Genomic DNA, 27,349 nt, shown 5'->3' with positions numbered 1-27,349 from the left:
TTTCTAATAAAAAAAATCGTCCTCTGCCTGGTTCTACTTTTCTATTCAAACTTAGAATAAGCTGCATCTATTAAACAATGCCTGTTTATTCATGCCCCCTCACAGTGAGCCATGCTGGTATTTCCTGTGCACTGCTTTATGGTAAGCCTTTCATCCCACTTAAAAAGATCACCAACACTGAGATACAACAAATGAGGAAAAAATGATGAAAACAATTATTTTATTAAACAAAAATGACAATTGTTTATGATATACAGTGCTTTAGCAAATTAAATGCCATTCCAGTTAGAGCTTACACATGCTTCAAATTCTTAGATGCTCAGATCATGGCCACCCAGACACTACATTGTCACACATTGGGTTGGATGACCCCTACTTCTAGGGGTCAGCAGCATATATCCACAAACATATGCTGGTGCATCTCTGGTATTTTAAGAGGAAAGCTGTTATGTTACATTTTCTAAAGCTTATTTCATTTAAGCAAAATGAAGTCCTTACTGACGATTAATATAAAAACAGCATTTTAATTCCTCTGCAACCAGTTCAGATCCCTGGAAAACATCAGAGGATTCAAATTTGGGACTGCTAATGCTCACTTGGTTTTAAAAATACAGATTACAGGACTTCAACTTGAATATGGTTTCAGTATCTGGGGAGTCTCTGAAAATAAAAATCCAGGTTGGACGTTCAGACTTTGTTGATTCCATTCTGGTCCCAGTTTAGAGACTCACTAGATAGCGAAGCAGTGTAAGCTGTCTGTTTACACCTTTAAAACAAATAAGTAATTCTTTTTCATATGTCTGTCCTCACAGTTTCACTAGAATAAAAGACAAGCCAACAGAGATCACCATACCACACTTGTAACATTTAACATATATTGCAATATACTAATGGAACAAAATATATTTTAACAGAGGTTGTTGCACATATAAGTGAATTGTCTGGCATTTGTAGAGCACTGTTACCCAAGAACACACACCACACTTTTATTGGCTGCAGGTCACCCAATTCAGCATCGATGGTATCTATAATGTATTTCTCAACTTTCTGTACTATTCATGACATTGCATGTGCAAACATCAAAGAATTTTTTAACCCTTAGTAGTAACCAATTAGATTACCGTTGACTATACAACAGTTTTGTTAAGTGATGACATAAGAAAGATTGCGATCTCTTACTGCTAAATCCTTTTTACTCTTTGCATTGGCTTACCTACTTAATGATTGCCCCATAGCAATGATGTAGTACTGCCAGAGTTATGATGTAATGTTATTAAAAGAATATGCCTTCTGTTATCTTAAAAGCTTACATATAATAAACTACTTGCCTGAGCCTAAAGTGCATTTACAGCCAGGGGAACATAAGGTCACAAGAACCACTCACAGGTTTCATGAAAGCTAAAGGTCAACACTAAACAGGCATAGTAAATTGCATATGTCTGCTTCAAAATGCTACATGAGCTACAATCACCAAAGACCTCAGCTCCAGGTGGCCAGAACCTGGCTATAAAGGAAGCAGGTTGTCTTGTAGATTTTGTATTTTCATATTGGCCATACAAATGTCATAGCCAAAAAAGAAAGGTCTAGGCATTTACTTCCTAAGGCAAAAGTGCAGACTAGATAGCGGCAATGGCAATGTAATGGGGTCACAGCAGTCATCACAGCTACAACTGGGCCCCTGCTCTATGTAGGCCCAATCCCCTTCACTGCCACCCATGTCTATAATTACATTCTATAAAAAGTGTGACAAATGAAGAGGTGTCGGTCATTCAAATCCTATTAAGCAGAGTTGTACAGGGAAGCAGCATTGTCCTGGAGCAAAGTGTGTGATGCCTCCCCTGTTTTTGGACATATCACCCCACAAGTTACAAGACCAAATACATGGCACATACAGGGGAGCCCCAGTCCACTCTACTCTGTGCCAAAAACAGCTTCCCTGCACAGCTTTGTTCTGTAGAATGTAAACATTCTTCTATGTTGATCTTCCCGTAGCAAACTGGTTGCATGCATCATGTTGGCATCATGTGGATTTAAAATACAACGCAAACCTAAACAACATTTCAGAGTAACACAGAACATGATCAACAAGTTATAAAAATGTAATCCATGGGTTCTAAAATGTAATATTTATTTTAACATTTCTACATTTTTGTCCAGTTAAGACACAGAATCCGGCATGATAGCTTGGGTTTAGGGCACATAGTCAGTTCTGGAAGAAGCATGGGCAGAGGGTTTGGGAATGAAATGCTAAAGGGTTCTCCTGGGTGAGGCACATTAATACTCAGTGCTTATATACAGTGTCCTCTGACAGGCAGTGCCTAGATGTATACCTGTTGATTGGAAGACCTATGAAACCAGCTCATTGCTTCCATTAAAGATCAATTTCTTTAGGTGTCACTGTGATGACAACATCCTCGTTTCCTCTTCGTACTACCATACGTAGGGGCCCTTCTTGTTTGATGGCCTCACTGACATCATTGCTGGAGGTCACCGTTTGACTGCCGATACTGATAATTACATCACTTTCCTTCAACCCGGCCCTAAAGAAACAATCAATGTCACATCAATAATAATTAGATGAACTTAAATGAAGGCAAGCATTGGCAAATGTACACTTTAATGTATTTCTTTATGTAGCTGTCACATGTTTTCATAAATTTGCTGCAACATGTGTCCATGACTGTGTTACCATGTACATAAATAGCTAATACAGGATGAGCAGTGATAGGAAGATTTTAAAAACTACTGAAAAATCTGTATATCAGAGAGGATCTGAGATAAATGTTAATCATATAGATTACTTAACAGACCTGAAAGTTGTCAAAATATGGGAGAACCCCTAATCAGAATGTGCTCACATGAACATCCACAAGAAACAGTCAGTGGTGTAATAGGGAGGTAATCTTCTACCTCTTGCTACCAGCACTTGTCTTTGCAAGTCCTATAGGTGTAGTTACATAGTTAGTCTGCCTGAAAAAAGACAAAAGTCCATCCAGTTCAACCATTAAAAAAAAAAAAATCCAGATCCAGTTATATTCTGTGTATCCAAGAAAGAATCCAGGCCTTTTTTTTTTAAGCAATCCACTGAGCTGGCCAGAACCAACTCTTGAGGGAGTCTATTCCACATTTTCACAGCTCTCACTGTGAAGGAACCTTTCCGTGTTTGGAGATTGCTGAAGTGTAGGCAAAGTAAATACTACAGCTGAACAACAAAAACTAATAGAGAGTGCATAGGACAGTGCAGATCAACATGCTTCCCATAAAGGATAATAAAAATATTGCAGTTAGTATAGCAATAATATACAGGTACATCTGATGTTATTTATTGTAAAAAGTAAGCAGCCAGGAGAATCATAAAAAGCTAGACACAGCTCTACCAACTGTGAACTGGAAATAAAGTGAAGCTGAAAACCTCACTGGCATTGGTAACCCCAGAACATCTTCAGATTTACCATGAGGACCCGTTAGCTAACACCCAACAGCAAATGTAAAGATGTCTTAGAGTGCTGTCAACATAGCTCCCAACTGTCCCTGATTTCAAGAGACTGTCCCTGATTTAGAATAAAGTCCCTCTCTGTTTCCTCCTAATTTGTCCCTCATTTCGGTCTGATCTATATGCTTGATTTTAAAGTGCACCATTTATCTTTCAAAAAGGGTTTCACGGTGCTAAACCATTCATCCAGTTTCTAAATTTCTGCATTGGTAAATTTCAAAAACCAGTAAAAAAGAATGTTAGTGGTTAGAAAAAAGCACTTGTGGGTTTAACTAATATATATATATATATATATATATATATATATATATATATATATATATATATATATATATATATATAGTGGCAGTGTGGTATACTGCCACGGTGGAAATCACGGTGGTGACCCAGGATTCTCAACCATACAGGTTGAGGGGCCCCAGGCAGTTCCCATAAAGCAGAGGAAACTGGTTTATCAGTTTCCTCTTTGGTTTGTAAAGCCTGTTTTGGGACCTGTAGCCTGGAGATTTCTAAGAGATTTGGGAGGGATGAAATCTCCAATCCTGGGCCCATGTTTTGAGAGCAGCCAGCGCGCTGATTGCACAGGTGTGTGCAGGCCTTTTTGTGGAGGCCAGGCCATGATTCTGCGCTCCACCCTGGCAGACAGGGGTCAGGAGGGCTCCACCCCAGCAGGCAGGAGGTCTCTGCCTTGGAGTCAGGAGGGCTTCACCTAAGAGAGGTGGAAGCCAAAATAGCTGCGTGCTAGAGGTTCGCTGTGTGCAAAAAACAACCTTTGGGAAGGAGTCTGTAGGAGACAGACATAAAGCGGTGTACCTGAGAGAGCCAGAAGGCTGAATGTCATTTGCATTTGTTTGATGGTGGATACCCCTGCGTGGGAAGCATTTTGGTTATTGAACTTTCTTTCAAATAAAATTGGGGAAAAAGGCCCTTAAAAAGAATCGAGTTGCTGTGTGCCTTAAAAAAGCTCTACCATCTGAAGCGAGTTCTCACTATATATATATATATATATATATATATATATATATATATATATATTTATTTTTAAATAATTATCCTTTAAGGGGGTGTGCTCTATGCCAACATACTTTTCCTAATAGGAATCCCTCATTCCTATCACAAAAAGTTGGGAGGTATGCTGTCAATGTCATGAAGAAAAACATTTGAAATAAAGATCTTGGCCTTACAGGAGATTAATGAAACCATTAGAGATATATGTGCTAACCAGACACACTGAATTACTACACAATGAAACTGAATGATTAAAAAAAAAACATAAAAATTACTTACATGTTAGTAATGTAAAAACATTTTTGTAGGTGTACACATACTATAAAAATATTCAGCAAGTATATGAGTTCTATGTTAGAAAACATTAGGCTTGCAATAAACTCCTCTAGCCACTAGATGGTACCCACATCCTTGCTCAGGTCATTGATAGAAAATTATCAGTGGCACCCGTGCTGCCATTTGAAAACTAGTATTATTATCATGCAGGATTAAACTACCCAAACTTTTATAGCACATCTGTCAGTTTCTATTTTCTCATCTAACCTTTTGAAAGGTAGCCAATCTAAAACATGTCAAATCAGATTAATCTTTTATTTTCTGACAATAAAGGGACCTTACCATGCGGTAAACATAAAAAGAATAGCATTTTTTACCACTAGGGTTACATATTTACAATAGAACATCTTAGCAATTGAAATATTTCTTTCCTATCTATTGCACATGTGGCTTTTTAATATGTAGGCCACAGAACTCTAAGCTTTTGCACTTAGTTAAGGAAAGCACACTCTTAAGCACAGTGTCCTTTGTCATTTATTTTAACAATCATATTAATGATTCTTCCAAAACTAGTGTTTTTTGCAAACTTTTGTAACAATAGCCTGAGGAAGGATGTTAGTGCCATCTAGTGGCTTGGGGGAGTGTATTGCTACTCTTGTACTCTTGCATAGAACCCATTGATATGCCCTCTACTGTATATTATTATTATTATTATACAGTATTTATAAAGCGCCAATGGTTCGCTCAGCGCTGTACATTACAAAGGGGGACAGAACATGTGACAGAACAATACCAATACAATGCAAAACATGAGGGGATCGAGGGCCCTTATCATTTTGTATTTGATTGGGTATCTGATTTTATTGTGTAGTCATATCTGTGTATAGAGAAGAGAGGAGAGTGATTTCATGAAGCTGCAAACACACTGAGAAAGGGGTTGAGCCATTATATTCATCAATAGCAGTGTCTTTATATTTGCTGTTAAATTTTTTTTAGAAGGTTTTTTTTAAGAGACTGAGAGTGTTCAGGCGACACCAGCCCCAGTGACAATACACCCACAAACTTTTCATTTTCTTTCATTTACAACTCAAGGTTAGAGCAGTGTTTTGTCCATTCATGATTCTTTGGTCTGTTTTATTCTCAGTGAAACAATAAAACAGCACAAAACATGAAATGAATCAAAAATAATTATACAAAAATCATAATAAATTCTGTGGTTATAAAATAAATGTCCAAAACCACCAAATTAAAAAAAAAATATAAAATGTGTGTCCAAATACAAAAAGTGATGAAACCAAAAACAAATTATCTTATCATAAGCCTGCCCTAAGTGTATAAATAATTACAATCTTTACATAGAAACCAGATATTTAAAGACATTAACATACCGATATAGTTATGTACATAAGCTTAGTCATTTTTACTTTTATTTATATAATAAAAAATATAAAAGGCAATAGTTTGCTTTTAACCAGGAATTTCTAAATTTGCAATAACATGTGTCACCAGAAGGGGGCATGTAAAGGCCTTCCAATCTGTCTGTGTATTAGTCATACAATTATGGGTTGTACTAGATCAGTCACAAACATGGGAAATTTAAACTGAGCATATCATCAAAAAGTGGATTTGTAAACTAGTTAAAACTACATGTGAAAATGATCAGTAGTTCATTAGGTATAGTGTCCCAATGTTGTTCATAGTGATGGCATGATACCAGATGACTGCAGAAGAGTGTAGTTTGGCTCAGGGTACCTTCTAAGACCTCGTATTTGCCGAAGTGTTTGGCCAGCGCTGGAAAAATAAACTTAGCAAAAGAGCTAGAGAGGGAGATTCAGAGTGGGAAGGCACAGGAAAAAGTTGAGATTTGCATAGAATGTCTAGAATGCATAGCTGGCTGGATTAGCAATACTGATCACTAAAACTGGAATAGAATATAAAGCTGAAGTTTAGCTAAAAAAAAAAAACATGTTCTCTAAAGCTTTAGTTATATTACTTATACCCCTCGTGTCTTGTTTGTTACTTTGCAGAGATGCGTTCCCATTTCAGGTGTTGCCTATCCATGTGCTACTTTTGCTGAGTACATTGATTCCTATGGACATCCTGCTAATAGATTGGATTTCCGATATCATTCCTACCCACTGGCAAACCATTTTTTAAATTATGCCTTATTTTTTACAAGCTTATGTTCCTTAATTGCTTTGGTGTTTTCTGTTCTTATTGTCCTTTCTATTGGATATTTTAACCTTAGGGGTAGATTATTTGGTATATTACACCTTTACGTTATGCCATATATTTTCTTTAGGATTAGTTACATTACTTACCTGTAAGTGAGTATGTCCCATGATGTGCAGGCTGCTGGATTCTGGAAAGATCTTCACTGCAGAGCTGCCCTGTCCTTTTCCTGTTGCTGAACATCCAGTGCTATGAGGGTTAACAGCTTTGGGTATCCAGACTCAGAAACAATAAAGAGGATCCCATGGGGACATTCCCCATCCTGCCCTCTCCTTCACTGAGAAAAGTTGGTAAGGATGAATCACGACGCCAGTCCATCCAGTTTAAGGAACATGTGTGTGTGTATATTTATGTTTCTACCATTTTCAATATCCCTGTATATTATGTTCAATAGGATGCCCATCTAAAAAAAATTTTAAATTAGTGACACCTCCTGCTGAAAGCAAGGTAAGGGAGTAAGAACCCCCTATGCTGTTCATGGTTCTACAGCTTCTCGTCCAACTTCATTGAGTTGCCATGTGTTTTCTTGAATGGCCTGAGACTAAATAGCTTCCCCCCAATGTTGGAACCACCATTAAGATATTTGTATATCACCATCATATCCATTCTTAAGTTTTGCTTCTCCAGGGAGAATACGTTTAATGTTTGTGTCATTTCTCAAAACCGAGGTCCACCATTCTCCTTAATAGCTTTGTTGCCCTTCTCTGGACTCTCTCCAGTTCCAGCACATCCTTCCTGAGAACTGGTGAGCAGAACTGGACAGAATACTCAAGAGCCAAGGTTTTGTAAAGTAGCAGAATTATAGTTGAGATACCCTGTTTAATACAAGCTAATTTTCTGCTGGCCTTGTTTTCTGGTTCTTTCACTGATTACACTGCCTGTTACACAATCTGTATTGTGTATCTGAATGAAGGAAAAACCTGTGACTGATCAGAGTTTCTCCCATTCACAGATCATGTTACAGTGAAGGAACTTTTCTTATTGGAGGAGAGGGCAGGATGTGTTCCTGGTGGATCATCTTTAGTGTGACTGAGCCTGGAGACCCTAAGCTGTTAACACCAACAGCGCCATAGGTTCAGTGGCAGAAGAGGACAGAATTCAGCAGACTGCACAACTATAGCTGTAGAAAATCATTATTTTTGACTAAACTTCTTTTTTACGATGGCTGGATTTACTAATCATTGTACCAGAGTTTTCATGGCAGGCAACCTGTGGTGGTTATCTTTTTCATAATACGCTTGGTTTGAATTGCCCATGCTAGTATCAATCACATGCTTGACTAGTGCCCTCTAGTGATAGGCTTTGTCATTTTGTTAGTTAGAGGCTGGGTAGTAGCCTGGGATAAATCAGCCTGGAAGTGAGGCAGGAGTTCACCTCAGTGCAGGATGGGAGGCTCTACAGGTCAGGGCTTCTGGAGTCCTCCCACCCTTCCAGAAACTCAGAGAACTTTCTGAAAGAGAGGTGGAGGAGGGGAGAAGGCCCGGATCCGCATGTTTGAGGGATCTTGGCCAATCCCCATGCAGAAGACCAGGCATGGTGACCAAGGACAACCCTTTAATTTGTCAGAGCCTGAGCAGCAGGGGAGTCAGGTGGAAGATGGATTGAGAGAAGGCTGGAGTGTGGAGCCTGAGAGGGGGCCCCGAGGAAGGGAGTCTACCTACAGGCTGTTTTCTGGAAGAAGAATCTCCACTTCCCAAAGTTTCCTAGGGAGAACAGCCTGAGCAGCAGGGAAGGAACCAGCCCAGCGAAAGGCCTGAAAGCAGCTACAACCCACCACACTGACAGGACAGAAGAGTGTGAGTACTCCTACACCCCCTGGGCCAGATAAAGGGAGAGGGCAGTCAGGTGCAAGACCCAACTAGTCCTCATCCGGGACTACTTAATTGCTAGATCTTGACATCCCTTGCACAGAGATACCCCCAGTGCAGCTGGGAGAAGAGGAGGATTAATTTGGGTTCTGAGGAGGTACACCAAGGGGACTTCAGTGCTCCTTAACATAGACAGTTGCTATTTGTGATCCACATCTTTGTACAGTATTGTTGCTAAGAAGTTTGTCTTCAAGTTTGCAGTTCCTTGAGCATCTCAAATACCCCTAGACCCCATACAAGTTGTTAACCCCTTAATAAAAACAACTAAAAACCAGCTCAAGGACTGTATTACTGACTCCAAGTGTGCAAGTGTGGAAAATGTGTGTTGTCTGGCCATGCAGAGCTTAGGGGGACCCAAAACAAATCCAATCGCCCTTAAGATGGTATGGCTACACTTACTTCTCATGTCGCTTAGAAACGCCATAATAAATTTTACCACATGAATGCTTATCCAAAGCTGTTACATGCATTTCTGTTGTATTTTCCAAAAGGGAACAAAACAAAACACAGTTTACGTTGCACTTACTCTTCTGCCGGTGTATCTGGAATCACTTCTACAATGTAAGCTCCGGACGTCACATTAGGGAAATCCTTAAGCTGTTCCCTGAGCTCCTTTACTTTGCTGTAATGAGAACATTGTTACTTGCAGTAATGGATAGTACAGCACTTCAAAATGGTTTCGGATCATGCACTAAACACTGCATAACATTTGATGTCAGCTATGTGGTGGGGAGCAAACTAAAATCAAATTATTTTTCTAAACTGCCATTGTATTTCCTAGGGACCGGCAGATTAAAAAGTAAATAAAGAAAATTTAAAAAAATGTATCTAAGAAAAGCTACTGAGGAAAAACAGCAATTAGTAACAACCACTAAGGGCATTTGTAATGGATAGTCAATCTGAGTGGCTTGCAACTTGGAGCTTTCACAGGGTGAGTGTCCTCATTTGACAGCGCTGAATGTTGCAATAGCCAATTACCTTCCCCATACTTGGAAGTACTAGGAACTTCTCTTCGCTCCTGGAAGCTATACAAAGCGGCAGAGTAGTAAAGGGAAGAATAGTATGTACAGCTGATAAACCACATGGTCATTTTTGGGACAGACATAACTGTCCTTGTTTACTGTTTACTGAACAATCCTTGTTTTATTCCATCTTGAATATGAATTTGAAACCTAAAACATTTTGAGCATTATGGGATCCCAGGTCTGAGTTTTACAGCCCTGTTATAGATTCTAAAAAGTAGTGTGAGACACTGAAAGCAAAGCCTATTATAATACATTTATAAAATACCTATAAAATACAAAATGTCCCCTTTAAAGGTATTGAGTAATTGTTTATCTCACCTAGGACCAAGCGACAGCATCCTTATACCCAAGTATTTTTTCTTCTTAATTCCCTGACCTGCAAAATGGACTCCAGTTAGAAAACACAAAATAAAACACTGATATAAAATTACATCTGAATTGTAGGGCGGCCTGAGGGTCGGACAACCATATTATAGTTTGTTGATCTTGAGAGAACCAAGACAAAAACGTACACAAATTCAAAACTCAGGGGTGGATTTCTAAAAACAAAAAAAAACATAGCAATTTGTCCAACGAAAGTGCACAAACCAGTACACCCTATGGGAATGGGACAAAAAATGAATCTTATTAGGCTATTTCCTGTGCAAGTGGAATGTTTTCATTAAAAACAGAAAATACCACATTTGGCCACTAGATAGCCTTAAATATCATAGGAATTTCCTGTGATAAGGAAAAAAGATAATTCAGCTTTAAGTGCTTGAAGACAGCATTTGTTGCAACCATGTTAAATTCTAGGGCTCCATGCACACTGGGTTTAAAAAACCGCCTTCTCCCTTGACTGATATGGAGTGTTTTTGTATATAGTTTAGGCGAGTTTAGAGGAGTTCAGCATTTTTTTCTACTAGAAAGCTCCAATCAAAAATGCAAACCAGAAGGGTTTTTTCTCCTGCCTCTAAATGTTGGAATTAAAATATGTCTCTAATCATTCTAATGTGCATGGACCCATAGGATAACACTGAGCTGCTTCTACAGGAAAAACACAAAACTCCTGTAGAAACAGCAGTTTTTAAGCCAATGTGAATGGAGCGTAAAAGTGGTCTTAAAATGTTACTAAACCCACAATCAGTGGAATCACTGGAACCCACAATCAGTGGAATCACTGGAACCCACAATCAATGGAATCAGTAAAATCAGTCTGTATTTGCTGTTAAGCTCACTGTGGAACCTAAGGGGTTAATCCTCTGCATTGTGTAAAAAGGCTGTTTAATCCTTTCTTCTCTGCCCCTCTTCTTGTTGAAATGGCCACCTGATACAAACTGAACCTATGGTCACATACCTGATACAAACTGAACCTATGGTCACATGTGCATACTCAGTTTGGTGTGTATTGCTAGAGAGGTTTTTTTTTTTATTCCTTGGCAGAGTGCATATGATCAGGGCCAATCAGCACTGTCCAGACAGAGGGTTAGGACTTCCATATCCTCCTAGAGCAGAAAGAAATCTCCTCCTACAAGCTTTACCAGTGCTCTGCTGAAGTCACAAGACTGCTCTAACTGCTGATGAGAAAAGGAATATAGCAGTCTATATTTACTAAAATAATTGCATTTCCATGTTGTGTGTACTGAGGGAGATCAGATATAGTGAATGCAGGTTCCTGGGTTTAGTATCACTTTAACATGTAATATGATGTAAAAGGTGGAGTTAGCCCATAAGATAGTAAGGAATGATTAAAACCCTTATCAAGGTTTTGCTGTCTGTGACTTGCAGGGGAAATTTCCCTTCACTCCTTGACCTAGAGAAGCAACGAAATATAGGAGGAAATCTCCTCAAACTGAACAGAATTCCCATCTTAGGCTCAGTTCACACTATTGCAGGCGTTTGCTCGGGCAAATGAATGGGCTGCTGTGCCGCATTTCCTGCACAAAAATGTACCTTTTTAAAAATGTGACAGCAGGAAAACCTCATGGTCTTTTTGACCATGCGGTTTCACTGTGGTTCCCGGACTCACAATCGCGCTGCGGGCTAAGATGCATAATTTGGCTGTGTGAACCAGAACTTAAAAAGCTGTCATAAGAACAGGTGTCTCCACTAAAGGATTTTCTTTTGTAACTTGCTCTGAAGTCAAACTCCAATTTTTGGGATTTCCCTCACTTTCTGTCCTAGTGACAACAGTTACCAGGACAAATACTGAGAGTGAATCCTCCCAATGGGGACACACACAACAACAGAACTTGGCACAGGTCCTAAACCCTTTCCTACGCTATTCACTATCCATAAAATGCACTCAGATGGTGAAAGACTAAAAAATGCTGGAGGTAAAATTCCAGCCATTTCCCTGCCCCCGCAGAACAGCAGGTGCCATATAGAGTGTGCTGTACAAGTGAATGGCTGTATATGGCCGTACCTTTGTAAATAGCAACACTTCGCCGCTTTGCCACCAAAGCCTGTAGAACGTATTTCCCAGACATAGAACTTCCTCATTCAAGCAATATGTTATATGAGCATGTGCGAGTAAATGGTGATGCACAAGAACATCGACATTTACAAGAGTGCAGCCACATACAACTATTCACTTGTATGGCAGGTTTTATATGGTATGTGCGGTTCACTGAGCATATTTTTTCACTTTCTTGTGCCAGTGCTTTCTGTTAGGGCTAGAAAAGCCTCTCAGCCTTCCTATGCCACAGGAACCCTTGGAATAATTTCCAGGCCTACTAAAATCAATTCATTGGTTGCCAGTGGAAAGAATACCCCCTTACAGTGGTGGCCAGAATGCCACCTTAACAGATAATTAAATAGATCATTGGTGTCATGTAGCTGGCTTTCCCAAGTGGCATTGGCCCTGACATTTTGCAGCAGAAACAGAAGGTCAATCAGCTACTCTTCAAGGAACCCCTAACAACCTCTGGAGGAACCCTAAGGTTCCATGGAAACTGGCTGAGAATAGCTGGGCTAGATTATCAAAGGGATTGACACAGAACCAGACAAGGATCAAGTATTTCACTTATTACTTGATTGAACAGGGCAATAGGACTCCAAAACATTGTGATGACTGCTCACTAGGCAGTATTGTGCCGATTCATAAATGTACATTTGTGAATATTGACTGACTGGGTTTTGCAGTGAAAAACAGTTACCTTTAAAGTGTAATATTATCCTTTCATTTTTTTTAGCAGCTGATTTCATCAAATACTGAATCTGTAGCTTCTTTATCCATTAATCCTTGCCTATCTTCTAGTTTAAACTGGTGCCATAACCATTGCCCCAGGTTTATTGTTTCAGGGTAGCTCCTTTCTCTTGCAACATCTTATGGAGCCACCCTTGCAAGCAGGTACTAGAGTTGTGCATCAACAGAAACATACAGCCCCATAGCCTAGGTTGACAAGGGGCGAAAAACTGCTCTACTGCACCTCCCAAGCTAACAGACCAACTTCAGACTGCACCGTCCCCTATTAACTGTTGCCTATAAAGACTGGAAGTTCAGGGAAGCAGAACTGCCAGAGCAAGAGTCTGCAGCTTTGAAGTGCTGGAGTAAGAATTTGAAAAAATTGTTTACTGTGGAATGTTTATTTTATTGTGCTCAGATAAAAAACCTCTGAGAATGTATTACTACTTTGCTGCATGTCGAGTTTATTATTCAAACTAGACAGATAGGCATTAAATCTACCTATTAATTTGCTTGTTGGTTTGGTGTCTAAACATCGGTTGGTATAATATGTGGACATAGTGCTGATCTGACATTGCTGTTTGCAGCAAAAGGATAGGTTACAACGTGTGTGGGACTGTTATTTCTATGCACTATGTTAATAACAGCCCTTTAATAAACCTGCCCATTGCTTTATTTACATTTAAGCCACAAACCAGTAAGTGGGCAGGCTGGCATGCACCATGTAATCTGGGATGATAAAAAGACGACTATTCACTAGAAGCATATAAAAGGTCAGATAGCGGCTTCACATTCACCTGCGGATTGCCTGCTGTGTGACTCGGCGAGAAATTTGCGGATTTTATCAGATGGGATAGCAAATGAGATGCCAGCAGTAACTTTTAGAGTGTTTATTCCGATCACTTCACCGTCCTGTGGTGAAAAGGGGAAAATGCCGGTTAATGAAGTGTGGTTGGCAAGTAGCGAGGAAACACTATCCCCGCCAGATGGAAACAACATTTCTAGATGACAGCTTGCAAGTTTTCAACATCAAGAGAGCACGGCTTAATAATAGCAATGTTCAACGTGTCCTGAGCATGGTTGTGGTGCTCAAGAAGTAAGTTGATGATTTACCCATTGGGGGAAATTTACTAAAACTGGTGCACTTAAAATCTAGTGCAGCTGTGCATAGTAACCAATCAGCTTCTAACTTCAGCTTGTTCAATTAAGCTTTGACAATAAAACCTGGAAGCTGATTGAGATTTTCCATTCACCAGCTTTAGTAAATCTCCCTCATTGGGTCAAGTGATAGAATGGTCCTTGGTGTTTCATGTCTCATATCTTCCATATGTGCCTGTTGGTTTCTGTTTTACTCTGAGGTGAAAATTTTAATTTGTGTTCCAGCTGTAACCATGGAGGTATAACATCTAAAATGTCTATTTACAGCTTTAAAAAATAGTTCCAAGTATGGATATGTTTTTACATAGTTACTTTGTTCCAGCTTAAACCAATGTAACTATATGCCTGGCCGATCCTCCTGAAAGCTGAAAATCACTGTAGGAGGCACCACTACTCCAGTGATCTCTACTTGAGTCCAGGTCCCATGCTGAGTGGCTGCTCTGCTGCTTACAGAACACAGGAGGTAACTCAATTGCACAAGCACAATTTACAGAACACTTTGCATTTTTTCAATGAATACAAATTGCTCCCTGACTGGGCTTATATTATATTGATCCAAGTTGAATACACAGCCCCAATAACTCACAGACAAGCACTCTGCTTCATTCCTTACCCATGCATGCGCAGTCCTCACTCTTTTGCAGCCCAGCTTTTTGGGAGAGTGAAACAGACCAGACTGGGTCAGTGTGGATGTATTACTCTAATGAGATCCCAGATGCTTAACTAAATTCCTTACTGGATTTAATAGTGCCCCCCCTATGTTCACATTTTAGTCCCCGTGTGAATCTTAAGCCTCTATGTAGTGCTAGGTCAAATCTATGATAACCTTGGCATTTTACAGACATGTCCTATCATATTTTTGTCTTTTAAGTTAGATATGGATTTTGAGGTGCTCATTCCCTCTACACCCATGTTCTTTGGGGGATGGTTACTCACCAATGGATGGTATTAGATGTGCCCTAATTGTGATCATAGTTCATTGGTATTTGTCTTGTTACTTTTTCTTTCTTCCTTTTGCTGGATGTGGTCCTGAGAGGATGGTACATAGAATTTTTACAGTACTTCTCTGTGTACGTCTTTATTGCTTGCAAGTTAGACTTTGATTTGTATATCAGTTGATGTACTTTATCTGGCCTTTGGGCACAATGTGTTGAACTGCAATCTACCCTGTTATCATGCTGTATCACTGTCAGGACTTATCTTGCAAACACTGATCCTTTTTGATGTATGTGTGTTGTTGTTTTTTTGTACTATTGTCTTCCTCTGGATCAACTGTGGGTATAGGATTATAACTTTTTTTTTAATGGTTGAACTGGATAGATTTTTGTTTTTTTTCAGCCAGACTAACTATGTCTTGTACAAAATCTCAACAAACAGTGATTATATAATTTAAAAAAAAAAGAAATAGACCAGACTGCGCATGTGTGGGTAGGAAATGAAGCTGAGTGCTTGTTCCTAAGTTGCCAGAGCCATGCATCGAAATGCTCAATATGGCTTACCATATGCAGAACAGAAAGGGGAGTGCAATGGAAAAAGCAGCTTTAAAAGTTAGCAACCCTTTATAAAATGGAGGACTGGATATTAATGCGTGGACGATGTTATAATACATAGGGATTTTTGGGGAAAATTTAAATAAAAATGAACTAACCCCTTGAATGTTTAGAAGATGGGTTTCTCCATTGTTGATGAAACTCACCCTATCCTTAAGCCATCCATAGACAGATCGAAATTTGACTAATTCCTGTACGGGCAGGCTGGTTGTACTGAAGTCGATCTATCAATAGAATTCAGTACAACCAGCCTGTTGGGGTTTTTTTTTTCGTTCGATTACTGCCAGCGGCTATTACTGTTGATTGGTCGATTATGCTATTTTTTTTCCTTCAACCTTTGGTATCAGGGAAGGGAAAAGGAAAAGAGAAAAGGAAGAGACGGGAGGGAGGGCAAGGGAGCAATGGAAGCAATGAAGGACATGGTAAAAAGGTGAAGACTACTCAGAAAGAAAGAGAAGGGTACAGATAAAGACAAAGATGAAGCAGGGGAGAGAAAGAAAGAGACATGGGATATGAATAAAGGTAAGGACACTTAGAACAAAACATGGATGGAAGTTGTTTCTTCTTTTTTGGGATGGATTTACGCAAAATCTTTAGAAGGTATATGAGATGAGTTTCTTTTTCTTTTTGTGGGTGGGTATCTTTATCTTATCAAGTGTAAGGAATGTTATTTTTAAACTTAGTTTAAATCATAATTTAAAGGAAAATGTCCTTAAAGGTAAGGACACTTAGAACAAGAGATGAAGAAAATTGGCAGAAGACTAAAGATAAAGAGAAGGAATGAAGAAAATAATATTGCACAGGTGAGACAGACATAAAGGGGGTTATTTACTAAAACTGGTGAGTGCAAAATCTGGTGCAGCCCTGGATAGAAACCCATCAGCTTCCAGGTTTTATTCTCAAAGGTTGATTAAACACACTTGAACAACTGAATTTAGAAGCTGATTGGGTACCATGCACAGCTACTCCAGAGTCTGTGTGCAACATTTTCAGTAAATCTACCCCAAAATGTGATCAAAGGGTCAGTAGGGAAGCAGTGAACCAGAGAGGGACACACCTAACAAAAAAAAAGCCTTAGTACATGAATAAAGGTAGGAACATTCAGGAAGAAAATACATATGGTGGTTGTGAATAAACACAGGGCTTGATGTTTTTTTTTTAAGTTTGTCGTCCCATCAAAGGTAATCCTTTTTCTATATTAATCTTTATTTTCTGCCTCCCACTAAAAAAGTTGCAACACTTCCGATACATGATGATTTCCTGTGCGGATTTACTTTTTAAATGATCAACATGTCAGTGGGATGGAAACTTACATTTTCCCCAGTGACTAAACATCCACAAAGTTTAGATCTATTGAACTTTTACATGTGTGAAGGGTTAGTCAGTCAGTGACACCAACTCCCTCTGAAAGTCTTGCCAACCACATACATCTGAGTCATACAGTAATGTAATGCCAGTACAGCTAACCTCCTGCCAGGCTCTATCAATCAACGTGTACTGACAGCACATCATGGCTCTACACATAGAACCAGTACCTACAGGCAGGGAGGACATGAGCTCTTACCAGGTTCACAAGAGGTCCTCCTGAGTTTCCATACTGCAAGATAAACAGATACTTACAGTTAGTGCTGTCTCAGCTATTACATTCTTGTCTTCTTTTAGCACATTCATAGTAAAAATCAGACAGATAGACATGTTTTTCAGATACTAACCTGATGACATGAGAGGCATACAACTGTCACAATTTATTTGGACTAATTCTGCCTTGTCTGCCTTGAATTTACAGCTGATGTGTTTTTTTTTATTTTAGATGTGATCAGCTCCTGAAGTACTATTGAAATTTTTTCCTTTCTTTTTTTTGGGGGGATGTGTTGTCTCCTGTGGCAGACCAGTTTTGGAATGCCTCCTTGCTGATGCTTTGTAAGTGCAATGACTGTGATAATGTTTGAGTTACATCTTTGCAAATAATTGTATTTATATAATACTCAATTTATTTTTTTTGCATGTATTTTATTTCTAGGGTAGTAGTCCAACATATGCACCTTCTGCTTTTGAAAAAGGAAAAAACATGAAACATGTCAAGCTTTATCTGAATGGATAATGGCAACTCAAGGATGATTATATCTGTACCATTAGCCTGAATATTGGATACTTCCTCCATGAGTGTGGGGCCACCACCATAATTGACTTAAGGGTGCAGGATGCTACTATGTCTTATATAGCCGCTTTACTGCTACAGGGTAGCCGCTGTATGTAGGATAATGTATACAGTATATATATATATATATATATATGAATCTGCACTTCCTGGTAGGGCACACGCACCCCTAGCGGGCCGCTTCTGCTGTCATTAGTCACAGCAGAAGTTGACCAGCGGGTGCTGGCCAATGGTTGATCACCGGTACCCACTGATGGGTAAGGAGAGAGACAGGACACAGCTCTGCCTATGCAAACAAGGCCGAGCTGTGTCCTGTCTGTGGCGATGTGCTGGATTTTGTTTCCCTGCAAAGCAGGGAATAAAATCCAGCACACCTCTTAGTAAAAACACTATATTATAGTACCCATATAAACACTGGTTAGGCACTGGTTAGGCACACATTTAACCCTTTGATCACCCTAGATGTTTAACCCCTTCCCAGCCAGTGGTATTAGTACAGTGACAGTGTATATTTTTAGCACTGATCACTGTATTAGTGCCACTGGTTTAGTGTCAGTTAGTATCAGTTAGTGTCAGATTGTCCATTGCAATATCGCAGTCCTGCTATAAGATGCTGATCACAGCCATTACTAATATAAAAAAAATTAAAAATTCCAGTATATATACCCTAGTTTGTAGACGCAATAACGTTTGCACAAACCTATCTTGTATGCTTATTGGGATTTTTTGTAGCAGAATACATATTGGCCTAAATTTATGAAGAAATTTGATTTTTTATATTTTTTATTGGATATGTTTTGAAGCAGAAAGTAAAAAATATTGGGGTGTTATTCTCAAAATTGTTGGTCTTTTTCGGTTTATAGCACAAAAAATAAAAAAAAAACAGAGGTGAACAAATACCACCAAAAGACAGCTCTATTTGTGGGGAAAAAATTAAATGAATTTAATTTACGTACAGCTTTGCATAACCGCACAATTGTCAGTTAAAGTAACATAGCGCCATACAGCAAAAAATGGCCTGGTCAGGAAGGGGGGTAAATCTTCCAGAGGTCATGTGGTTAATTTGTTTTTACTTTATTTTTAAATTGTTTTACTTAAAATTTTTAAAGTTTAAATTTTTTTATAACAATTGGTGTGGTGCCTATAAAGTCCATGGACTGCAGTCCAATGTTCATCATTTTCCTATTCAATTGACTTTAGTACCTGTCAGGGTAATGGTCTGTATTGTCTCATTCCCATTGTTTAATTGATTAGTAATCAGCCATGTGATATTATCTTAAAAGCTTAAAGAATAGGTTCGCCTTTGGGAACATGTTACATGTGCCACCCATTTTTAGGGTGGCACATGTAACATGTTCCCAGTCCTGCAGTTGCTCCCTGATCCCCCCACTCCCCACTCCCTGTGACTGCAAGTTGGGGATATTCTCCCCATACCTGCTGTCACTATCTGAAATAATTGTGTCCATGTTGGGGCTACACCCACATGTCGACGTCATTTATTTATAAATTCTGTGAGTGAATGAACTACAAGTACTGACAGCCTTTGCAGCTGTTGGCTTGTAGTTCTCAATGAACTACCACGGCGCTGTTGATGGCTCTAGGTAGTTCATTGCTGCTGATCCTGTCAGTGTGTAACTGTCTTCCCGTATGAGGTAAGAGCAGACAACTTACACTGACAGTCTGCAAGAGACCTGCATTATACCCGCAATCTGCAGATCGTGAATGCAATGCTTTACAGGCTCCTAATACAAAAAATGCACATTTCTTTACCTGCAAAAGATGTGCATTTATTTATTTTTTTAAATGTGAATTTATCCTTTAACACCATATTTTAAACCAACCAGACTTTTTTTTATTTACAAACATACCATTATTGGATTCCAAAACATGGGATTCCAAATGGAGCATTGCAGCTAAGTAGCCTTAGTGGATTAAGGCACTGGACAGTGTGAGTTTTCTCCAAGTTTAATCTTCTGCTGATCAATATATACCTAGAACTGTGACAGTATACCTCCTTTTCTGTTTTGAGGCCTGTTTCACACCTATGCAAGTTGCGATTGATGCTTTGTGTTTTTTTCACACATGTTTTTTACACATTTTTAATTTGTTTTTGGTGTATTTTGCGTTTTTGGGAGGTGTCTGTTGTCCTGCAGAAGACCCCAGCAAAAACTCTGAAAACAAAAGCACTGCATTTTTTATGTGTTTGCATTGAAGTCTATGGAACCAAAAATGGAAAATGCTGCAAGAAAAAAGTCCCTGACCCTTTCCAAAAAAATGCACAGATGTGAAGGTGACCCAAAGGAAACTATGTAAAATGGACTGTAGTGCATTTCTGCTAAACTGAAAACACACTGAAAATTGCAGAGGCATGAATCAGGCCTCAGGGTCAGTTTAATTTGGAATGCATTATATAGTCTATTGGTCAGCTGCCTTCAGAGAAAGAAGGATGCACATTACAAAATCAAGACTTGTGACTGCTCTTTACAGCCCCTGCAGTCTCTTCGTTATTAAATTTCCCCGTAGCTGTGTCCTGATATCCAGGTAGTACAAAAAAGATAAACTTAATTTGTAAAATTGTTCTTTGGTGCTCTCACCTCTTGAACTGCTAGAACAATCAATGATCTCCTCATGGTAAACACAAACTCCTTGAAAAACGTGTTCTGCATAAAACATAGCTCAGAATTTACAGCTATATCAGACATAAGATTGGGCCCATGGAGTTGGTAAGATCTGAGGAAGACATTGGTGCTGGTAATGCCAAGTCGGGACACAAGCCATACTAAATGAGGTAATACATGATGAGATATTGTGGAAAAAAATGGGAAAAGGCTGAACATTGCAGGTGTCATGTGAGTTCCAGACAGAGAGTTTGGCCAGAGTGTACCACGGCAAGTGGATATGCAAATGTGTAAGAAGGGGAAAGCAGTTTATTTGCATATAAGAACAAATTCCTCCTGCGCTTATATGGAGTCTCTACCATATTATTACCATATGTTAACAGTTTATTTAAATAGGAGCCTGTTACTATCTATCTTACTATCTGTTACTATCTATCTTACTGCCAATGCCAGTTGTCAAGTTACAATTAAAATCACTAACATACAGTATATTAAAAAAAAAAAGAAAAAATAATTTTCAGACTCATAATTAGCATGCTTTGGCAAATGCTAAGGAGGTTCAATAACTATGAAGCACTCACATTTATGATAGCATCAGTTTGGATGTATTCCATATCAGAGTTCCTCAAGCCCAGTTCTTTCCCACCACGTTGTGCCGTGCTCACAATACCTGTTGTGACTGTATTCTGTAAAGAGAATGGACTTCCAATTGCCACAACAAACTCACCAGGCCGGAGATCTTCTGATCGACCCAATAGCAGCACAGGCAGCTTCCCCTGTAGAAAATGCAACACAAAGAAGATGATTATGGCACACCTGAGGGACATAATTTCTCACATCTATACCTGTCTATGGAAGTCATGAAGGATTTGGTTCTTAAAGGGATTAAAAAAAATATTCTCAGGAAAGGAAAACTGTTGAACTATGAATAGGAATCTGCTTGACACGAGATAAATGACTGAAGAAGGGGATACACTCTAAAGCTTGTCCTCAAAATTTAAAGCAGAACTTAAAGCAACTTAGAAAACCAACATTATTTCAGGGAAAGTGGGCAGTGCAAAAAAACTAAGGTTATCAGTTTTCCTACAACAGCAGAACTGTAGCCTTCCTAAGCACTTGCTTTAGAACACGCGTGGCAAACACACTTTCTCATGAATATACTGTAGTAACGTACAATCGGTCCACTCGCTGCTGGGCTGAAGTTGGACAAGTTGTTTCAGTTCGTATTTAAATTTGAACTAATTTTTGGTTATTTTGTAATTCGGATGTATCCAAATCTCAATAAAATTCATTTTGCTTTGTTTTCTAATTCCAAATGATCAGTACGAAAACGTATCGCCCAATCCGAATTGTGTGAAGAATAGCTGGTTGTTAAGGAGAGGGCCGGGAAGTCGGCTGCTGCATCCTTAACAACCAATGGCTCATCAGCTGTCAGTGGGTTTCCCGACTGACACCTGAATGTAAACAAAAGAATGTCAGCAATGAAAAATAAAGAACAAAATGTGGGGGTCTGACATGGATTTTAAGGGGAACCCCATGCCAAAAAAAAAAGTGGGGTCTCCCCCAAAATCTATACCACACCCTTATTCAAGCATGCAGCCCAGCAGGTCAGGAAAGGAGGGGGTAAAGCAAGCAAGACCCTCCCCAAACCATACCAGGCCGCATGCCCTCAACATGGGCCCCCTCCAAATCACCTTATTCTCATGTTAATCGCAACCCTTCCTCACAACCCTGGGCTGTGGTTGTGGGGGTCTGTGGGCTAGGGGCTTATCAGAATCTGGAGGCCCCCTTTAACAAGGGGGCCCCAGATCCTCCCCCATGTAAATGAGTATGAGGTACATAGAACCCCTACTCATTCACCAAAAAAGTAAGTAAAAACACATTATCAGTTTTTAATAAGACCTTTATTAAAACACACCCAACAAAGGCTCCCGCCATCTGACAGCAGCGCCATCTGCCACTTTTTTATATTCCTTATTTTTCATTGTCGACATTCTTTTGTCTACATTCAGCTGTCAGTGCGGAAATCCACTGACAGCTGATGAGTCATCAGATGTTAAGGACGCACAGGCCGGCTTCCCGACCCTCTCCTTAACAACCAACTATTTTTCCCACAGAATTTGGAGCAGTAGATTCGAATTAGAATTGTTCTGAAAATTTGAAATTCGTTAGAAAATTAATAAACTAAACTAAACTAAACAAATTCCAAATCAAATCTATGAAAGGAAACTAGTAATATAATGAAATTAAACAAAACGAAACAAATTTTTCTTTTCTGCACATGTCTAGCTTAATACTTAAAGCAAACTCCCCCATTCATCCATGTCTTCAAGCTTTATTTTGCTGAGAAATCACTTAGGAACACATCCCCTAGCATTTCTGGCGGCGGCCATCTTGAGTGAGGGCAGATGATTCATGTAGCATTTACTTCCTGGAATCCATTTGCCCTTAGCTCAGGCATAAAGGCAGGAGGGTGTCCTCAACTGAGAAAACACCTCCTCCAGACTCCTGAGATGGATGACATCATTTGCCTAGACACTGAAACCAGTAAGTAACTAAAGAAATGGAAAAACAACTGTTTAAAACAAGTAAATATCATATACTATCCTATCTATTTACTATTGCTAGCAGCATAAGGATTCAAAATAGTCAATGTTAATTGAGAGAGTGAAGTTCCACTTTAAGTATCTGAAGTGTACTTTAAGAGCAATCTCAGTTCAGGTTAGTAAATATTAATCAGGTATTGTAAATATGTAACATATTAAAAAGCTAGATTGACACTGTTCCCTGTGAATGGTGCGGATGTGGTAATGCACACGTGTAGGTGTAAGTGAGCCTATAAAGTTTCACTTTGTATTTCACTTCCAAGGGAACCACCTGTCGGGTAAGGAATCCCCCAACATCTGAGACTACTATACACATGGAATTAACAGATAAGCCAACCACTGGGGACAACTGTGCCCATCTTTATGACCTCAAAAGCCAGGGAAGTCTGAATTGTAAATAGGCATTCCTTAAAGAAGCATCCCCGGGTGTTGTCCAACATGACTCAGTGGCTATATTAGGACAGGCAACATTATGTACGATATATACAGATTAGCACACTGTTATTAGGTGGAATCTTTTTCATAATTGAGGAGAAATAGGAGGGCACTTTATAACTCTTATTATTGCTTGCCATATTATGCCTATGGAAGATAACTGTCTGGGTGAGTGGTGACCAGGGGCAGACTGACCATTTGGAAACTTGGGCACTGCCCGAGGGCCCGGGGTCAGTAGGGGGCCTCATGAGATGCCCCTGGTACCTTTTTCATAGGCTTTTTTGAGTTTGGGCAAGGACACAGGGGCCCCATGATCCCCTATTGCCGGGGGGCCCCATGAGTTGTCAGTCCACCCCTGGTGGTGACATTCCCATCCCTTGTGGTTCTTAGGCTCAGTCATCTCTTGTGGGACTGGATCTGTGTGCATAAAAGGCATGGTAAACATATTTTAATCTGGCTGCTGTGTTGTTGCATTGCTAAATGAAGAATGGTTACCCTCTGGTTTTCCTGAAGAAGTAGAATTTTTATGGCCAAAAAATGCATCGAGAGTGTCTACTATAGCCCCATCAGCCAATCACATGGCAGCATTTAGGCTTCTGGATGTAGTGAAGATAACCTGGTGAAGTTCAAATCGAGCATCAGAATGGTGAAGAAAGGGGATTTAAGTGACTTTGAACGTGGCATGTTTGTTGGTGCCAGATGGGCTGATCTGAGTATTTCAAAAACTGCTGATCTACTGGGATTTTCACACACAACCATCTCTAAGGTTTATAGAGAATGGTCCTAAAAAGAGAATATATCCAGTGAGCGGCAGTTGTGTGGAAGAGAATGCCTTTTTGATGTCAGAGGTCAGAGGAGAATGAGCAGACTGGTTCAAGATGATAGAAAGGCAACAGTAACTCATGTCAATTTGAAACAGAATCTCTAAGGAATGTTTCCAACACTTTGTTGAATCTATGCCACAAAGAATTAAGGTCTGGTTCACACTATAGAAACGCAGTCCAGATGTGTTCCAGATGCATTTCTGCATGCGCATTTTTGACGCCTTTTTTTCGCGTTCTGGTGCATTTTTGATGCATTCCAATTAATTTTTTTCCCTCTCTTTTTCTTCAATTTAAATAGGGGCATGTGCATTCCAGTGCGTTTGTGGTGTGTTTTGGTACATTCCAGTGCATTCCAATGTGTTTTTGATGAGTTTTACAGCGTTCCAGTTCTGTGCAGGAAAAATGCATTCTGTTCTGCTTTTTTTTTTGCATCCGGAACGCACTGGAACTGCAAGCACTGATGTGAACTATGGCATTGACAACCATATAATCTACATTCTGTGCATTTTGGATGCAGAAAAAAAGCACAGTGAAACACATGTAGTGTGAACTGCCCTAAGGCAGTTCTGAAGGCAATAGGGGGTCCAACCCAGAACTAGCAAGGTGTACCTAATAAAGTGGCTGGTGAGTGTATTATAATGGGGTTACTCATATGGATGGGGTGTATGAGCAATATAAGACTGTAACTTGTACCAGCCTGTTTTAGCTTGCAGATTTTAATCAAATAATATTAAATACTACATTATATTGAGTTTATGATTTTGCAGTATCTTTAACGTTAAGGTCACCTATCATATAACACATGCATTGCTGTTTGTTTTGCCTTTAAATAATTTTGTCCTTATCTCATTTCGTGGCTAGGGGTAACTCTATGTAGTTAGTCGCACCCTTCTTCATGCTTTAGCCTCCATTCACCACATGTACTGCATTCTGCTAACACACTGATTTTTTTACCTATCTGATGTTCATCTGTTATAGTCTGCACAAGTTTTGGATTAAAGCTTTCTATGATCTGCAAGATGTCATTTGGATTGATTTACTGTCTGCCATGCTACTGAGACTGTAAGTTAAGCTATCTCACCACAACTAGACCAGTTATAGAGATCACACTTTCAGTGCTTAGTTTGCAGAAGCAAAACATCACCTTTTCCACAAAATAGCCTATGCAGTCAAGAGCCCCCAGTATATATTAAAAAATCTGTTCAGCTTTGTAAAATAATTAATTGTATTGTTTTACCTGTAGGACATTTGGGTACCCTCAGAAGCCTGCTTAAAAATTTCTAGTTAGCTACATCCATGTCCTGACTTGTTGCTAAGACATGAAAACCACTGGATGCCCACTCCCAGGATTGCAAGAATGAAAAACAATGGTTTTTGCATGCTATCAACAATGCAAGATGTGGGAGTTGCTAACTAGGAGTTTTTCAGCCAGGTTTCTGAGGGGACCCAAATAGCCTACGGGTAAAACAATAACATTAATGATCATTTTATAATGCTGAGGCCCCTTGAATGCATAGGCTATTTTCTGGAAAAGTTCAACTCAGCTTTGAAATTTTCAAAAAATCTTATTGTTTGTATCAATGTCTTTCACATTAAACTGTAGTTCATAGATGTGAACCAGCCACATAGAAAAGCTGTGATCTCTACTTAGCATGCCTTTTTCATACAGCAAAATAGTGCTGTAGTGTGAATAGGCCCTAGTGATCAAAGTATTGTCTGAAAGTAATGTTTAATTAGAAAAAGGTGTTGTTATTCAACACATCAATGTTGCCTGGCAATACGAATCTGAAAAAAAGGACACATATTGTTCCCATAACTCTGCTTGCCACATCATTTTGCCTAAGTCTTATAAGCAAAAGTAACAGCACAAGGCCAAGGCTCAGGACGCACAGTCAATCTTCATTCTCCATGAACTGCCATTGCTCTCAGCCAAAAAACAGCTGCCTATGAGTCATATGAGCAATCAAACATCTAAAAAAGAGAAGGATTACTAGAAACATTAAACATGTCATCTCATCAGAATCGCGACACCTGGATGGGAGTACAGAGCTGTCATTTCACACATCAAAAAATGGTGACCTTTGTAGTTTCCGCCCTGATTTATTGCAGTACGAGACAAGTCAATAACATTATCATGGGAGGTTCTTTGATGATGGCTCACTTTTATTTTGGTTTTTATTAGAGTGTATTAGAGTGTCAGCCAGATATTGTGTTCCTGGTCTAGTCACGTCTCCAGTTTGAATTGTTTTTATTTACAAGCAAATGCTTGAAATCCATCCGCTTAATGATATCAACTAAGAATGACGAGTCAAAGTGAATCATTCACAGCTGTGTCCCCACATGTTGAAATAAATCTGTCTACTTATTTATAAACTTAAACGGAGTAATTTACTGTACAGATGAAGAATAAACCATGCATGTATCAGGAATATACGCGTTATATAATGACAAAAATGTAAGGAAATGCTGGAAATTATTACATGGAAATGTGTTTCCATATGTCTGCACTTTACTAGACTTTAAAATAAAAGTATAGCCAAAGCTACTGGAAGGATCCCAACAATATTGTCAGATTCCATCAGGTTGCCTGATTGGCAGCTGGTTCCACCTCTCAGCACACAAATGAGCCGGAGAGGATGCAACTCCTCCCCAGGTCACTGAAACAACCCTGCTGCAAGATCATTAATTTAAAATAAAATTAAAAATACATAAGATTATATGTGCATTTAGCTTGTTTGGTGCATATTATTTACCAGTAAATCATTATTTGTGTAAAAACCTAAAAGCCCTGAGACTGTTGTTGGACGTTGCTATCTTGGATGTAATGTCAGCAGCCCCAGCAGACTCAGAGCTCAAGTGACTACGATAGGCCAGTGGGGATTCTTCCTCTCCCTTGACGCTGAAAAGGAGTTTGACAGGGTGGCCTGGAACT

The 27,349-nt window shown here is 39.3% G+C and overlaps 1 protein-coding gene across 1 annotated transcript in view; it reads right to left on the bottom strand.

Moving 5' to 3' along the window:
* Positions 1-203: 203 nt before the first annotated feature.
* The window catches only part of LOC149428993 (serine protease HTRA1-like), a 45,805-nt gene continuing 18,659 nt past the window's right edge, over positions 204-27,349 (bottom strand). Inside the window, exons 5-10 of the mRNA XM_089666855.1 lie at positions 21,134-21,328; positions 17,341-17,373; positions 13,866-13,980; positions 10,221-10,278; positions 9,404-9,499; positions 204-2,540 (exon numbers count right to left, since the gene is read on the bottom strand). Coding sequence (XP_089522981.1) covers positions 2,372-2,540; positions 9,404-9,499; positions 10,221-10,278; positions 13,866-13,980; positions 17,341-17,373; positions 21,134-21,328 — 666 coding nt within the window. The 3' untranslated portion in view covers positions 204-2,371. The remainder of the gene's footprint in view (positions 2,541-9,403; positions 9,500-10,220; positions 10,279-13,865; positions 13,981-17,340; positions 17,374-21,133; positions 21,329-27,349) is intronic.

Source organism: Staurois parvus, unplaced genomic scaffold (genome assembly GCF_062004578.1).
Source record: "Staurois parvus isolate SC_StPar_1 unplaced genomic scaffold, SC_StPar_1.0 ptg002872l, whole genome shotgun sequence".
NCBI lineage: Eukaryota > Metazoa > Chordata > Amphibia > Anura > Ranidae > Staurois > Staurois parvus.
Note: the sequence above shows the minus strand (reverse complement) of the source record. Positions and strands in the feature narration are given on the sequence as shown.